The 17,272-nt window shown below is 39.8% G+C and overlaps 1 protein-coding gene across 2 annotated transcripts in view; it reads left to right on the forward strand.

Annotated features, from left to right (window-relative positions):
• LOC122798754 (zinc finger protein 501-like) overlaps positions 1-17,272 on the forward strand; it is a 248,125-nt gene that overhangs the window by 193,278 nt on the left and 37,575 nt on the right. The window contains exon 4 of one of the 2 annotated variants that reach the window (XM_044067857.1): positions 4,713-9,740. The exons of the other annotated variant lie outside the window; for it this stretch is intronic. Within the exon in view, the coding sequence (XP_043923792.1) occupies positions 4,713-5,773 (1,061 nt within the window). The 3' untranslated portion in view covers positions 5,774-9,740. Of the gene's footprint in view, positions 1-4,712; positions 9,741-17,272 lie in introns of those variants that run through there. 2 annotated transcript variants of the gene reach the window in all.

Consider the following 17,272-nt stretch of genomic DNA (forward strand, 5'->3'; position numbering starts at 1 on the left):
TTGTCGAGCATGTCGTCCCAGGCTGACAGACACTGGAGCCCCTTTGAATGACACCAGAAGCTTAGCCAATTGTTGAAATTGATCATTTTGTCTTTACACTGAGGTATCATTCTTGGTGAGGGCAAGATGCTACTCAGGATCAGGGTCACACCAGCCTGGGCTACATGATCAGAGATCTCTTCCATGTCTCTTTTCATGTAGTCCAGGGAGGTACATCTCAGGTCATTCACACCAACATGAACAATGACAGAGTCATATTTGTACTTGTTTTGGAGTGACCTGAGTGCTTGTGTTATGTGGCGGATTCTGGCTCCTGACAGACAGCTAACAGTAACCTTCTGCTTGTCCTGCCTAGTGAGTGGGACGTCAGTGTGCCTGACTATAGAGTCACCTATTACTAGTGTGTATATATAGATATGTGTATATATTTAGTATATATATATATATATATATAATATAATATATTTACAAGCCGCGGTGGTACAGCGGTAGTGTTGTTGCCTCACAGCAAGAGGTTCTCCTGTTCGATTCTCGGCTGGAGTACCTTCTGTGTGGAGTTTGCATGTCCTCCCCGCGGTCGAGTGGCCTCTGAAAGACATGCGTGAATGGGCGTGCCTTCGCTGAAGGTTGGGCATCGGGCTGGCAACTCGGCACCATAAAAATCGACTGCCAATCATTAGCAGACTCCGTTCCGCTGTGGCGACCCCTAACCGGGAAAAGCCGAAAAGACAAGCATATAATATAATATATTTAGTATGTTTGGTACCTTTAGTACATAAAAATATTTCCTAAAAAACTTTAAAGATTGTGTGGCAGCATATGTAAGTAAAACACATTCTTATTAGGGTAATAGTAGTTAGGTCCTGGTTTTCTGAATACATTTAATTTTAACTGCCAACATAGGGCTTTTTTTCTAAAACACTGTTAAGCTGCAATGGTGCAGCGGTACCGTTGTCGCCTCACAGCAAAGGCTCTCCCTTTCAGTTCTCGGCTGGAGCACCTTCTGTGTGGAGTCTGCATGTCCTCCCAGTGGTCAAGTGGCGTTCAAAAGACATGCATGAATGGGCGTGCCTTCGTTGAAGGTTGGGCATCGGGATGGCATTCGGCACCCTAAAAATTGACTGACAATCATTAGCGAACCAGAGTTCCACTGTGGCGACGCCTAACCGGGAAAAGCCGAAAGAAGAACAACAACCACTGACTTCCCCTTCAAGTTCATCCATCTCCACACAGTCCAGAATGATAAATTTAAAGCCAGAAGGTCTAGGGTGTTCTAATAAGTGTTTGGATAAGGCATTCATCTGGCATTTATGTCTGATATCAGAAAGATGGTCTGAAATCCTCCTTTTCCGTTTATTCATAGTCTTACCCACATAAAATGCAAGACCGTCATTAAACATGGCTCTGTATACAACTTTTTCAGTATTACAGTTACCACCTGCCGAAGATTTCACTATCTTTTAAAGATAGGGGCACTCAAATGAGTTGCACTCCATCAGGTACTCACAGAAAGTGAGTGTGTAGCCACACAGCTGTTGCACCCTAAGGGTTTCGTTTTGTTCAGTTTAATTTATCCCTTGGTTCCAGTAGTGTGTTGAATGTCTAAGCATACCTTTAAAGCTCCTACATGAAGCTGAAGCATGCTTTGGGGAATTTGTTTTGTAAGAAAGAATGCTGTTACAAGTACATCAGACATAGACTGTTGGAAACTCTTTTACAAAAATAAGAAAATATGTAGCAAACCCATAACATTTTCGTAGGTGTGTACTAGGCTAATGGCCCTGGGGCTTTTACAAGCCTAGCCCATGGAATTACCCTGGCATCATCCCACCCGACCTTAGTTTCCAGTGCCTCTGTCGAGTAAAGCCACTGGAGTGATCCCTAGGGTGAATCTTGTATTTCCCATCCACTCATCAAGATTTGTCTTGAAGAGGGCCAGTGGGTGCTTTGCTTGACATGTATGGGAAGTCTATTCCATAGCATGGACAGTCTCTGGGTTATGAACCTGTCCCTCCAGCATGTTCTGTTGATTGTGGTAATGAGGGTGAGGTTTCTGGAGCATGTCATACAGAGGGATTGGGATTTCTTTAGATGTAGTATTTCTAACAGAGCTGGGTCAGACATGGCTTTGTAAGTCAAGCAGAGATTGCCTCTAAGTAGGTGATATGAGACCAAGAATAGTTGGAGTTTTTTTAGTCTGTCCATATAGGACAATTGTTTAAGGCCTAGGATCTTCTTTGTGAGGTACTTTTGCGGCCTCTGCAGTTGTTGCAGGTGTTTAGTGAGGTACATGCCAAATGGGGCATTGTACTCAATGACTGGCCTAATGAGGGAAGAGTAGAGGGAGACAATGACCTCTTTCTTCCTGGATGGAAAATCCTTAGTAATGAGGTGTGCCACAAAGAAGGACTTTCTGACCACAGTGGCAATGTGGTGGTCAAAAGAGAGGTTGCTGTCAACCTGTGTTCCCAGATCTTTTATAATGCCTTCTGTGTTCAGTGGACTACCATCGATGTGGTAATTCATGGGAACTGGGATTTTCCCAAAGAGGATGACGACACATTTTTTGGCATTAAGCTTTAAGGCCATGGTTCTGACACCAGTCGTTGGTCTCAGTGAGGCCTTTCTGTAGGATGTCAGCATCACTCGGGGAGTTAATAATAGCTCCCAACTTGCAATTGTCTGCGAACTTTGTCAGACAGAGTACTTTCGTGTTGGCCTGGACTTCAGAGAAGTAGATATCAAACAGGAGAGGACCAAGGACTGAACCCTGTGGGACTCCACTTGTGACTGGTCAGCAGTCTGACTTGGAGTCAGCACTGTGTTTTCTAGCTGTGAGCCAGTTTGCAGCCCATCTAGTGATATAGGGGTTGATGCCTAGCTTAGTGAGTTTTTTCTGATTCCTGAGTGGGGAATGGTATCTAAGGCATTGGCCAGATCAAGGTAGGCTGTATGAACCACCTTGCCTTCATCCACAGCTCTGGTGACTGACTCAAAGAAGTTGACCAAGTTGAGCAGGCATGATCTACACGTCACAAAACCAAACTGTGTGGGATCCAGAGTTTAGACATTCCCTAAATCTTGATTCTAGCTACCCCCTTCCTAAGTCTACTCTCTTCTCTCACATCTTTCTCTATCCTCAATTTCATACAAACTCTACTCTCTTCTCACATACCAATCTCTTTCCTCATTTCCAGCTCCCCTCCATATTGCTCATACTACAACTCACCAGCACCCCACTTCCTCTAAATACAACCTTACATCCATACTGACTCACTGGTACTGTATATTGCAGACTGAATCCTGTACAAAACCGTTAATTTGATTATTTTACTATATACTGTATAATTCTCTTGCTATATGCCATATCTGATAAAAATGTTTTTATTGAATGACTGCAATTGTAACTGGAGCTTTTCTCCTCGGGTCTCCACTGAAAACGGGCCTTTGGCTCAGCTGGACCAGCCCGGTTAACAAATGACAATAAAATAAAATAAAATATATCCTTGTTTATTAGGTCCATGATGATGCATTCCATAGCTTTACATATCAGACTCGTCAGGCTAATGGGGCGATAGTTCCCAGAGTCTGTAGTCGCCCCTCCTTTGTGGAGAGGGATGACTGTGGCAGTGCCCCATTTGGTAGGGACAAAGCCTAAGGTGAGGCTGTGATTGAACAGGGCACACAGGTGAGGTGCCAGTTCACTCTGTAGTTCATGTAGAACACAGCCAGGGATATTGTCAGGTCCCATAGAAGCTGTATTCTTGGCCTTGGACAGTGCTGTTTTTACCTGTGCAGCAGTACTACTGGGTGCCTGGCAATCTACTGCTAGTGTGACTGGTCCCTTGGGGGGGGGGGGGTAAAGTTGTTACTGAATCTGCCAGTCAGGATATTGGCAATATATGTTGGCTCGGTATAGGAGGAACCATCGTGCAGTAGCTCAGAGAATATCTGGGTATTGCCGTGGAGATTCTTTACATAGCTATAGAAGGCCTTGTGGTTTTCTTTACTATCTGCTGCAATTCTGTTTTCATAGCTAGCTTTAGAGGATTTGATGAGGGATCTCAACTTTTTGTTGGGGCTGATAAGGGAGTTTTTCCAGTCTTGGGACTTCACCTTATTCCGCATCAGTTTCCTCCTTCTGTTGTAGAGTTTGTTTATGACAGGGGACCACCAGATTGGCTTCCTTTTTTGAAGGAGAGCGTGTTGGTTCTGTTGGGTATGGCAAGATCCATGCATTTGTGTACATGTTCATACAGTGCATTGGTGTATGATTCAGCAGTCATGCAACTGATCTCCATTTGCATGGGTGCCGTGAAGTTAGCCACCTCTGTTTTAGGATACTTATATATCACAGATGAGAGTTTTGCTCAGTGCCCTTCTTTCGATTAGCTCTGTATTATTGAAATTCATTGTCACAACAGTTCATTGTGTGCTACAATTTGAAATCGACATGTACTGTTGGAAACTCTTTTACAGAAATAAGTAAATATGTAGCAGACCCCATAGCATTTTTGTGACATTTGTCATTATAATTCGTTGTCACAACAATTCATTGTGTGCTGCAGTTTGAAATTAAAAAAAAGCTTTATACAAAGATACTGTGTACTGTGTCTTTATAAAAGGACACAATATCCAGTGTACAATGTAAACCTCTTGGAAAAAAAATAAATCACTTGTACATTATATTCTGACACTCTATGTTTTTTAAGCCAACAGGAATGCAGATTTCACTGTGATCCAAAATCTGCAGTTACCCCACAAGAAACCCCTTGAAGTTGAATCTACTATCGTTCTCCCAGATAAGATGTCAGTTACAAGGCAAGATTCAGTACAGTCTGAAACCAGACATAACTGTAAGGAAAGTACTGACAGGTTTATCAAAAAACCTGAGCTAGAAATGAATCTGCAAACTCAAACAGGTGAAATGCCATGCAGCTGGCCTGATCACAGTAGCAGTGTAACATTTCATAGCAACAACTTATCTGATCAGTTACATTGCAGTGGGCAAAAAAAGGACACCTTTCAAAGACATGAACAAATATTCAGCAGAGAAAAGCTTTATAAATGTGTCACATGTGGCAAAGGCTTTACAACAAGAAAGACTTTAGCAGTACATATGAATATTCATACCAGACAAAAACTCTATAGATGTCCCATGTGTGACAAGAGTTTTACACAAAGGAGTTACATCATAGCTCATCAAAGGATCCACAGTGGTCAGAGGCCGTACAAATGCAGTGTGTGTGACAAGAGGTTTAGGCAGAAGGGTGCCATGGTACTTCATGAGTATATTCACACGGGACAGAAACCCTATAAATGCAACATGTGTGACAAGAGTTTTACACAGAAGAGTTTCATGGTATATCATCAAAGGATCCACAGTGGGCAAAAGCCCTACACCTGCAGTGTTTGTGACAAGAGGTTTACTCGGAAGAATACCTTGGTACTTCATCACCAAATCCACACTGGGCAGAAACCGTACAAGTGCACAATGTGTGAGAAAAGTTTTACACAGAAAGCTAACATGGTAAACCACCAACTTATCCACACTGGGGAGAAACCCTATAAATGTAGCATGTGTGATAAAAGTTTTAACCACAAATATAGTATGAAGTCTCATCAGCGTATCCACTCTGAGGAAAAGTCCTACAAGTGCTCCATGTGTGACAAGAGTTTTAAATGGAAAAGCAGTGTGGTGAATCATCAGAGAACCCACACCAGAGATGAAATAAAAGCAGAAAAGAAAAGGAAAAGGGAAGTTGTAGTTTGAACTGAAATCATCCTCAAGCCTTGGTGGGTACCTTCACATGGTGGCCCGTTGTTTATTAAACCCCACCAAGTGAAACTGATATATATATGTATATCATGGAAAAAATAAGGAAAAAAGGTATAGTTGGATGCACTCATCCCAGGATAAAAGAGGTCTGGCAAAGGCACAAGGGCCTAGGCTGGTAGAAAGACAAATTCTTCCAAGAATCAAATAGATCTTGCTGCTGTGTTAGGCCATAATTCAACAGATAATCTAAGATCTAAGAGCCCCCGCCCCTGAGGCAAAACAAAAAAAAAATCCATGTCCAGACAGCCAGGATGCCTGGAAACAGATGCATGGACACTTGCAGACAAAAATAATGTGTTTTGTTTCTTCTGTGCCACTAACCCACAGTTCTCAGAAATGGTTTGTACTGCAAGAGCAAGGGAAAAATACACAAGAGAGGAAAAATAATTGAAGTAGAAAAAATGGCAAACATTACAGATGACAATTTAAGATCATTTATTGACCATATATAAACAAAGCAATATATATAGACAAGAAAACATTGAGTGATTTGGAAAAGGTAGCAAAAATTGAAGTATTGATTGAAAGAAAAAGTCCACAGGTATTTGCAACATTAAAAAGAGAGAGAAATGGATCAGAAAAAGCAGCAAGACATAATGTGGTGCAGTTTACACACAGAAAAAATGAATGCTGACTAATAATCATAAAGTAAAGTCAAAAATATTTCAAAATACACATAGGCAAAGGCATCCACATACGGTAACTGTTACAAAAAAGGGAACAGTATAACAGGAATAGTATAACAGAAGTCTAATGTAGTGGTAAGTAAGCAGTTTGATACAGAAATAGAGGAAACTGAAAATGAAGTGATAGATCAGCTATAAATTAAAGGATTTGAATGGGAATCCCAGATATAAAGACCACTTCAGAATAGTGGTTTGTTAAAACAGAGTCATAGATTATTACTATAACTGCTCTCATGGACCATTTTGAGCCTAGCCAATTACCCCCTGTGAGAATCAAACCCTGCACCTTGTGTTTCTAAGGTAAGCACCTTAACCATTACACCACCCTCCTACACTACAGCTTAAAGAAGTGACAGAGGACTCAGAGCAGTGCAGCAGTAGAGAAAATCACTTGTTAATTCAGGTAAATGTTAACAGTAGGCATTTCACAAAATGAAATGTCACAGTCGTATCAAAGCCAAGATATATACACACAATGGCAGAAAGAGCAGGAAGTATAAACCATAGAAGAAACTGTTAATCAGAAAGAAAATAATTTGAGAATACCTGAAGGATTTGATAGAAATAGATAAATGTAATAAAATGTATGAAACAGAGGCTCACAAAAGTAAATAAAACATGGATTGTCAAAAACTTAATAAGCCAAATTAATAAAGTAAGTGGAAATGAAGACATCCATACAATATAACAGAAATTAACAGAATACATTATTGTGCTGCAAAAGTAATAAGAGACAAGGTATTACCAAAAAGCATAAATTAGTAAAGGAAAATAAAGGGGTGAATAGATCTCATATGTGAAACAGTTAAGAATACAAAAAAGGAAATCAGTCTAAAAATGTAGAAAAGTGAATGAGCTAAAAGAAAAATATAACATCAAAACAGATCAGGGTTTGAGTGGTACTATCTCTTAACAGTAAATTAATCTCTGCACAAACTGAAAAACTAAGGAGATACACTGAGAAATATAAAAAAGGCTACGAAACATATAGCTTAATGATAAACAAAAGAAATTCTACAGAGAACTCAGAAAGAGAACCTCGGTCGTTGAGATAATACCAAGAATAGCAGAAATGAATGTATTCTGGAGGAATAGCCATGAGGCCCACCTGAGTGGAATAAAGAGGATGAGTGGATAAAAAAAAACAGTTATGAGAGTATGACATAAAAGATATGGACTGGAATAAAGTAACTCCTACTGAGATAGAGAGAAAGTTATGAAAGGCTCCCAACTGGAAAAAGCCAGCTTCAGATGCTGTACCTAACTTTTGGTTAAAAGTCATTGTCACTTTTGCACTGAGTTCTATGTGTACACCCTGAAATGACACTGGACTGGCTAACAATGGGAAAAATACTCATACTTAAAAGTGAACCCACAGATCGCCCTAAGAAGTATCAACTAATAACCTGTCTCGCAAAACATGCAAGTTATATACAGGCATTGATGCAGATAGAGTGTACTGATATTTAGAGAGAAATTCAATGGTGGCCATAGAGAAGAAGGAGAATAAAAGAGATTCATGTGCAACAAAGGATCATCTTTTGTTAAACAAAGTCATAATGGAGACCTTAAACTGATGATATGAGAAAATATAAAACTTGTGGAGGAATGTGGTATAAAAGATTTGGAACACGCTGTGTACAAATACATTGGAATAGATGAAGAGGCAGAAATACAGCTTGAAAAAATAAGAACATCGCTCAGTGAGGATTGTTTTAGAAGACTAAAATTAATACTAAAAACTGCTTTAGCATCTAGGAATAAAATTCAAGCTATCAGTCAACATGCACTTCCTGTTTTAACTTGTATCTTTGAGGTGATTGAGTGGCCACAAAAAGAGTTGGATATGCTTGACAGGAAAACAAGAAAATTTCTCCATGCCCAACAATTGATTTGCCAAGATTTTTATCCCTCAGTCTGAGGGAGGCATGGGTCTCCTTAAGATCGACTATGCATATAAGTCAGTGATTGTTGGATTGCATACATATTTATTGACATTATCAGATCCAAAAATATTGAATGTTTTAAAACAGAAACAGAATAAGTCTAAGATGACATCTTTGCTTAGTTTAGTTGAAGCCTTTAGGAGAAAAGTGGGCATGGAACTCCAACCAAACTTGGATTAAAAACAGGTGGCAACAGAAAGTGCAAAAAAAGCAAAAAACAATATAAAGAAGAGGATCAGAAAAAGAAAAGATCAATGGAAAGATGACAATTATAGTTAGAAGTACTGAGGTCCGCTGGGAACAGCCACATGTGGACAAGGAGCTGCTGTGCAAATGGTTCAATATTGAGGTCTACTGGGAGCAGCCACATGTGGACAAGGAGCTGCTGTGCAAATGGTTCAATATTGAGGTCTGCTGGAACAGCCACATGTGGACAAGGAGCTGCTGTGCAAATGGTTCAATATTGAGGTCTACTGGGAGCAGCCACATGTGGACAAGGAGCTGCCGTGCAAATGGTTCAATATTGAGGTCTGTTGGAACAGCCACATGTGGACAAGGAGCTGCTGTGCAAATGGTTCAATATTGAGGTCTGCTGGGAGCAGCCACATGTGGACAAGGAGCTGCTGTGCAAATGGTTCAATATTGAGGTCTACTGGAACAGCCACATGTGGACAAGGAGCTGCTGTGCAAATGGTTCAATATTGAGGTCTGCTGGAACAGCTACATGTGGACAAGGAGCTGCTGTGCAAATGGTTCAATATTGAGGTCTGCTGGAACAGCCACATGTGGACAAGGAGCTGCTGTGCAAATGGTTCAATACTGAGGTCTGCTGGAACAGCCACATGTGGACAAGGAGCTGCTGTGCAAATGGTTCAATATTGAGGTCTACTGGGAGCAGCCACATGTGGACAAGGAGCTGCTGTGCAAATGGTTCAATATTGAGGTATGTTGGAACAGCCACGTGTGGACAAGGAGCTGCTGTGCAAATGGTTCAATATTGAGGTCTGCTGGGAGCAGCCACATGTGGACAAGGAGCTGCTGTGCAAATGGTTCAATATTAAGGTCTACTGGAACAGCCACATGTGGACAAGGAGCTGCTGTGCAAATGGTTCAATATTGAGGTCTGCTGGAACAGCTACATGTGGACAAGAAGCTGCTGTGCAAATGGTTTAATATTGAGGTCTGCTGGAACAGCCACATGTGGACAAGGAGCTGCTGTGCAAATGGTTCAATATTGAGGTCTGCTGGAACAGCCACATGTGGACAAGGAGCTGCTGTTCAAATGGTTCAATATTGAGGTCTACTGGGAGCAGCCACATGTGGACAAGGAGTTGCTGTGCAAATGGTTCAATATTGAGGTCTGCTGGAACAGCTACATGTGGACAAGGAGCTGCTGTGCAAATGGTTCAATATTGAGGTCTGCTGGAACAGCCACATGTGGACAAGGAGCTGCTGTGCAAATGGTTCAATATTGAGGTCTGCTGGAACAGCCACATGTGGACAAGGAGCTGCTGTGCAAATGGTTCAATATTGAGGTCTGCTGGAACAGCCACATGTGGACAAGGAACTGTTCTGCAAATGGTTCAAGCAAGGTGAATTTACAGCAAAAGGTAAAAGGTTTATATTGGCAGCCCAAGGTTGTGGTTTATGTACTAGTTGGTTCAGAAAATCCACAGAAATGGTAGGAGATGCAGGCAAATGTAGGTTCTGCGGTGTTTAACTAGAGAGAGTTACACAGCTTGTTGCAGGCTGCTGTACACTGATGGCTGAAAATTTGTATAACAATGTGGCAGGCTGTCACACTGCAGAGTTTGTAAAAATTATAATATAAAGGCAACTGAGAGACACCGGAAGCATGAACGACAAAGGATTACTGAAAACGATGAAGTATTGATTGCATGGATCACATACGAGCAGCTGAGAAGGTAGAAGCAAACAGACCAGATATTGTAGTTCAGTAGAAAAACGCAGAAGTAGCTTTGATAGCTTTGATTATTGAAATTGCTACACCAAATACGTATAGTGTCTTACAAACTGAAAGACATAAATTTGTAAAATATCAGAACTTGCAAGCAGAAACTAGAGCAATGTGGAATAAAGATACACATATGACTCCAGTTGTAGTAGGAGCAACTGAACTAATAAAAATGAATATTCAAATGTATCGAAATATGCAACCGATAAAAGTAACTCTCTATGTATTGCAAAAAGAGGCAGTTCTGGAGACAATGCAGATGCTGAGAAGAGCACTCATATCAAATGTCAAAAGAATGAACCAAACTGATTTCATGAATTTTAATTCTGCCATGACTTAGGAATGTGGACCATTCCCATCAAAGCATGTAAAAACTTAAGCCTTTGGAGAAATTAAACCACGCTAGGCATGCTATAAATGTGCCATGTGTGACAAGGCCTTCACACAGGCAAGTGCTTTTAATAAGCAGTGCTGGATGACCGTACCAATAGCAATAACGGAAAAGCAAACAGATGTTGTAGTGTAAGACAAAAATACAGAAATAGTATTGATTATTGATATTGCTGTATCCACTGACTACAGAGTCTTATCAATTAAGACATAACTATGTAAAATATCAAGACATGCAATCAAAAACTTGGACAATGTGGAATAAAGATAGTTCCAGTTGTGGGAAAAACTGGTCTAATATAAAATAATCTTCAAACGTATTTAGATATCCTACCGTTGTATGTAAACCTTTATGAACTGCAAAAACAGGCAATTCTAGGTACATCGCCATTGGCGAAAATAGCATTCAAGACTAGCAAAACTGATTGTTTTAGGAACGGGGTCCATTCCCGTCAATATATGTTAAAGACCTAAGCATTTGGAGAAGTTAAACAAAGGCAGAAAAATTAGTGTAAAGTCCTCTAAGGATGAGAGAAATCTTAACACAGTGTTAGGCACTGATCTAAGAGAGCCAACTGTGACAACAGAAAATGGTAACTTCAAAAAAAAAAGTAAAAGAAAAAAGGTGAGCCATGCAAGAAGCTTAGAAGCAAGATAAAAAAGAAATCATCTTTTACTGTCTATATACAATAGACCCAGAGTTTCCCAAAAACGGTTACACTGCAAGAATAAGAGACACCAACCTACAAACAACTGCAAGTAAAAGCAAAACATTATAAGAACTGAGTGAATTAAAAATCGTTATAAAGAAAGTAAGTATTAAGAGACAAAAAAGACCACAGGTATTTGCAACCTGAAAAAAAGAGAGAGAGAGGGAGGGGGTGGATTTCATTAATATTCCTAAAGGAGAGGGAAAATGTTTGAAAATACATTAGGCAAAGACACTTTGGCATAGCAAATATTACAAAAAAAAAAAGGGAACAGCAATGGAGAATTCATATGTACTGAAAAATAACCTGCTGTTTAATAAAAAAGGAGCAAATTGAAAATTAAATGATAGGTGGGTGAGAATTAAACGATCGGATTGGGAAACTCAAACGCAAACGCAGCTTCAGAATGATAATACAGTTAAACAGCTGCAGGCTAAAGATATGACACAGGAAGTACAGCAGTGTATTAGTAATGACAATGAGGCTAAAGATATGACACAGGAAGTACAGCAGTGTATTAGTAATGACAATGAGGCTAAAGATACGACACAGGAAGTACAGCAGTGTATTAGTAATGACAATGAGGCTAAAGATACGACACAGGAAGTACAGCAGTGTATTAGTAATGACAATGATCTGTTAATTTACTTAAAAGCTGAAACTAATGAAGATGTTTCACAAAACAAACACGGGAAGTCTGCTTTGAGAATCATTCAAAAACAGGATATGACTGTGTAGAAGCTGAAAGAACAGGAAACACAAACTAGAAGAAACTCAACCATGAACAGAATAAGAGAAGACCTGCTGGTTTGATAGAAATTTATAAATATAACTAGAAAGACAGGCTACCAGAAGTGAATAAGACACAGACTGTTAATTAACCAAATTAATGAGTAATTGAAACCTTAAAAAGAGCACCATGTCATGTAACAGAAATTAGCAGAATACATTACTGCAGCGAACTAATAACAGACTAGGTAGTACCAGGGAAGCGTAAACTTGAAACGGAAAATAAAGTAATAAACAGTTCACTACCCTGGAAACCATTATTAGAAACAGATGTTAGCAGTTAAGAAATGAAATATCATTACTGGAAGAATACAGAACTGTTATAAAAGTGAATTTGCTAAAATAAAAGAGCAACATCAGAACAGATCAAAATTTCAGATCTACAATTTCACACAGTAAATTAAAGCTCTTTCCACAGGCAGAAAAACATGGGAGATGATATAACATAGAACAAGCAGTTTTGAGATGACCTCAAAAGTTGTACACCAAGCTAGGAAGGGAAACAGCAATAACCAATACGCCACCAAGAATACTGGAAATTAGTACATTCTTGAGACGTGTCTGTGGGGACCAAATTGAACAACAGGGAAGCTGAATGGATAAAAGATGTAAAAGAAACCATAAGAAATTCTAAAATAGTTGATATTGATTGGAATGAAGTAATTACTAATGAGATCTAAATAAAGATTAGAAAGGCTTCCAACTGGTAACTGCAGGTCTAATGTTGTACACAACTTTTGGACCATGAGTACACAGTGCAGTGAGAACGATGTATGCACAGTTTCTTCAGGCAATGAGCATCTGTAGGAAGAAGGCTGTTAACTTCAAACTACAGTACCCATCAGTCATGAAAGTGATTTTCTCAACAGGAATGCACATCTATACTGATGTTGAGGAAGCCCCTACTGGTGGTCCAGGGAAGATTGTGGAAATTTGGAGGGTACTGTGACTCAATTGGAGTGATCGGGGTGTCAGAAACCTTCTTCAGCTGTTATATAGTAAGTGTCAACTCTAAAATGGCATCTGCAACTTGAGCCATTTCCATTATTAAGCTGTTTCACTGTATTATGAGGGCAAGCTGAACTAATCATGGTGGCTATGAGATTGGATTTGGGAGTTTAGTTTAAAGAAATATTGAAGCAGTGGTTGTGGCTTCACTGTGGAACTGTAGTGCATTCAATGTTAGTCATTTATTTTATTTTATTATAAGATATTAAGGCTATGGAACTGACCAACTGTGTATTATTGTTAGTTGAAATTCAGCTATGCTTCAACTTGAGAAAGGCTGCAGAAAACTCTCCCATGGAAATATAACCTAGGCTTTGTCTGCAAATGGTATGTTATCAGTGTATAAACCCTGGTAAACAAACTAATAAAAAAGAGCCTAAGAGCTCATGTGATCAGCCACACTTTTGCTCCACAGGAGGTTTCTGCCCTCCTTGAGCTCACCTTAGAACATCTGCATTACTCTTTGACAGGTGTACTGCCCCAGTCAAACTCCCCACTTGACACTGTCCTCAGAGCGGGTCACACCCGGATGCCCGGGCACTTGGAGCAGAAGTGAGAGCTCTGGAGGGGCTCATCCCCCTGCCTCACTGGGTATGTGAAAAAATGATGAGTAGTCATATTTCACTGGAGGCTGAGGCCTCCCACTTATTCTACACCTCTCATGTCTCTTCACAGTGCCAGACTACAGTCAATCTCAACAGGGTTTTCTTTTCCTGCTGATTCTGCAAAGCCCGTACCCTTGGCTGTGGTTTTGCTAGATAGTAGGTAGGGACAGTGGGAATCTCATTACATCCATTCATGCACGTCACTAATTAGATGACAAGGCATTTGGCTACCTTAAGAGAGTCATAGTTACTCCCATCGTTTAATCGCTCTTCGTTGAATTTCTTCACTTTGACATTCAGAGCATTTTGGGACAGTGTGACATTTTATCCTGTTTTTTGAGTATTTGTTTCAGGTGAGTTCATTTTCAGTGTTGGATTTCAGACTTGTCTGGCAGTCATAACAAAAACATTCCAATGTTTGAACCAGAAAACTAATTCTTCCTGATATGTTGTTATCTTCTAGAAGAATGAATGAACTGTCAAAAATAAGGGAAGGCATTAGCAGTGGTTGCTGTGTATGGAACGATATGCATCCTAAGTCCTCTGTTGTTTTTGTAATAACTGTATTTAAGACTCATTCCCACAGGCATCCTGATAGCACTCTTAGTATCAGAATTACTGGACTTTAAGTAGTTTATTTGATCCTTTAAAGACAGATTTATTTTGCATATTAAAAATGAACATCCCATATAGTTAGCCTCCAGAAAACATTTGTGACAAAGCAGGAACATAAAAACATGAAAAAAAAACTAGCAAATAGAGAATATCAGTTGAGAGAAGGTAAGTGCATCTTATCAGGGGTGGTAGGTGAAATGTAGTACTTTTGGTATCTCAAAAATGTCATATATGGATAATGGAAACCTTGAGTGACCAAAATAGGTTTTTGCTATGTTAAAAGTATACGGGAAGATCAACAGGTTACTGTGGTGAGTTAATATGCGCCCCACCATAGGTAGAATGTGCTGAGTTAAGGAACACACTGGCCCAATTAATTGAGCTTACAGAGGGTTTAACACTTATGAAAAGAAATTTTAATGTGGTGTTAGAGCAGTGGATGTGGACAGAGGACCTAAAAAGCTTCAGCTGTTGCCAGGTATGGGAAATTGTTTTAAATAGTGTAGAATCACTGTTTTCCATGGAAGGTTGGCGCCGTGCTGGCAACTCGACACCATAAAACTCCACTGCTAATCATGAGCGGACAGGTGATCCACTGTGGCGACCCCTAACTGGGAAAAAGCCGAAAGAAGAAGTGTAGAATCATTGTATTGATTGATGTATATTGGGTTGGAGATAATCAGAGATAAGGGCATTCTTATGTGCTTTTTTCACATAGTAAACGAAAAAATAAATGAAAACATGGACCCCAGAAGGTGCACAATAAAGCTTTCAGACAGTCCGGTTTTACACAATTTATTCAGGGTATTCACTCCACAGTAACACAGATGACACTCAATCTAACAGATACGTTTTCATTTTAAAACGTCATCAGATGTGGGCTGGTCTTAATACAATTGTGGACTAGAGTTTGATGTAGTGGTGAATGATGCCGCAGCCAAAATCTCGTAAGATGGCTATCCTGGGGTAATTGTATTAAGACCAGCCCACATCTGATGAAGTTTTAAAATGAAAACATATCTGTTAGATTGAGCGTTATCTATGTTATTGTGCAATGAATACTCGGAATAAATTGTGTAAAACCGGACTGTCTGAAAGCTTTATTGTGCACCTTCTGGGGTCCATTTTTTCGTTTACTGCTGACTGTTTGGCCCTTTTGGCAATTTTTGTGGATTTCTTTTTTCACATAAGCATCAGGTCAGGTCCATTATTGGCAACATCTTTATTAATGATGAGTGTGCAGACATGGAGAATAACTATCAGACTGGACCACTGACTTGATCAGATCATATTGTGATCTTGTCTAGCTGTGATATTTCATTTAAGTGGCCTTCTGGAGAAACTTTGATTTCCAACAAGTTACTCTAAGAAAGGACAATTTAATGGATGGTGTTACTGTGCAACTGGAAAGACTTGGGAGGTTGTCAGGAGAGAGATTCAGTAGACAAGTGGGACAAGATGGAGAGAGAGAATTGAGGAGATTGTCAGGTACAAGATGATGTTATGGGGGAGTGAAGGAAAGGTGTGAACAAATTGCGAGGAGAAACATTGACTGAGGAGAGAAAGAGAGAGAGTGCTAGACCAAGTTAGGGCTGAGTTATTGTGGGATTTGGGACCAAAAGATAGTACTTATGGATTCATACTTCAGTAATACATCTAGATTAGTATATGCTGTAGTTTCATGGTTAGGATGCTAACAGGCAGAATGAGTGGTATATAGGCATAGGAAGTTGACAAGGAACATTAAAGAGATGTGAGGTATTTCAGACCTTAAAAACTACAGATGTGATGCAAAGCCAAAAAGGTTCATAGGAATTTACTAGGTATGCATTCCAGGAGACCGTGAAGGAGTGCAACCCAAGTTCCCAATTGCCCCAAAATACTGTGTGGTTAAGTGAGTTGTTCATGATCCTACAGTAGGCAAATGAAGATGGAGAGATTCAAACCCTGTACCCTCGGCATGTGAAACACTTCATTGCAAGTCACAGCTTTAGTCCTGTGCACTAACTACCAGACTAACATATAGTAAAGTTAGATTTTTTTGTGCAAATTAGGTTACCTAAGCAAACCTCTGAAACAAAGAAAAGCTGCAGGCTCCATTTACTGTGAAACAAGTGCAAGGACTGGTACAAATCAGAGGGAATGACTGTGGATTTTCTTGATTCAGTGAATGGTATTTTAAAAATTGTGAAGCAAGTCAGACTTGTTGAAATTTGCATAACCATTCTGTAAAATGTTTGTTTTGTGAGGCATGCAGTCTGTAAGTGGATCTGCGGTCATAAATATAAATGCATCTGTGGATGGAATCCATACCTTCTACTATGAATCAGCATCATTCTACCCTTAATCCTAACATGCTACATCCCTGTACCTCAGGCAGCCATCAAGCCATCAGGTGATATGATATTACTAAAACATGGGTCAGTGGTCTTAGTGTGGAAATCCAACAGCTCACATTTAATTGGAAAGAACTGTTATTGTATGACATTAGCTCCACTTCATCAAAGTGGTTCTCTACCTTTCAGCATGGTCATTTTTTTTCAGAACTGGTTGACCCAATGCTGTCTACTCTCTTTGGTCAGTTGTGTCTTAATGCTTTCCTCCTCAGACTTACTTTTTATATGTTCTATATCAACTTCCCTTCTGTTCCAAAATACTGGTAGTATCAATATCCACCTTTGTACAGATGACATTGTCATCTAGAAGTCT

This window comes from Protopterus annectens, chromosome 3.part1 (genome assembly GCF_019279795.1).
Source record: "Protopterus annectens isolate FY-2018-M chromosome 3.part1, PAN1.0, whole genome shotgun sequence".
In the NCBI taxonomy this organism is placed as follows: domain Eukaryota; kingdom Metazoa; phylum Chordata; order Ceratodontiformes; family Protopteridae; genus Protopterus; species Protopterus annectens.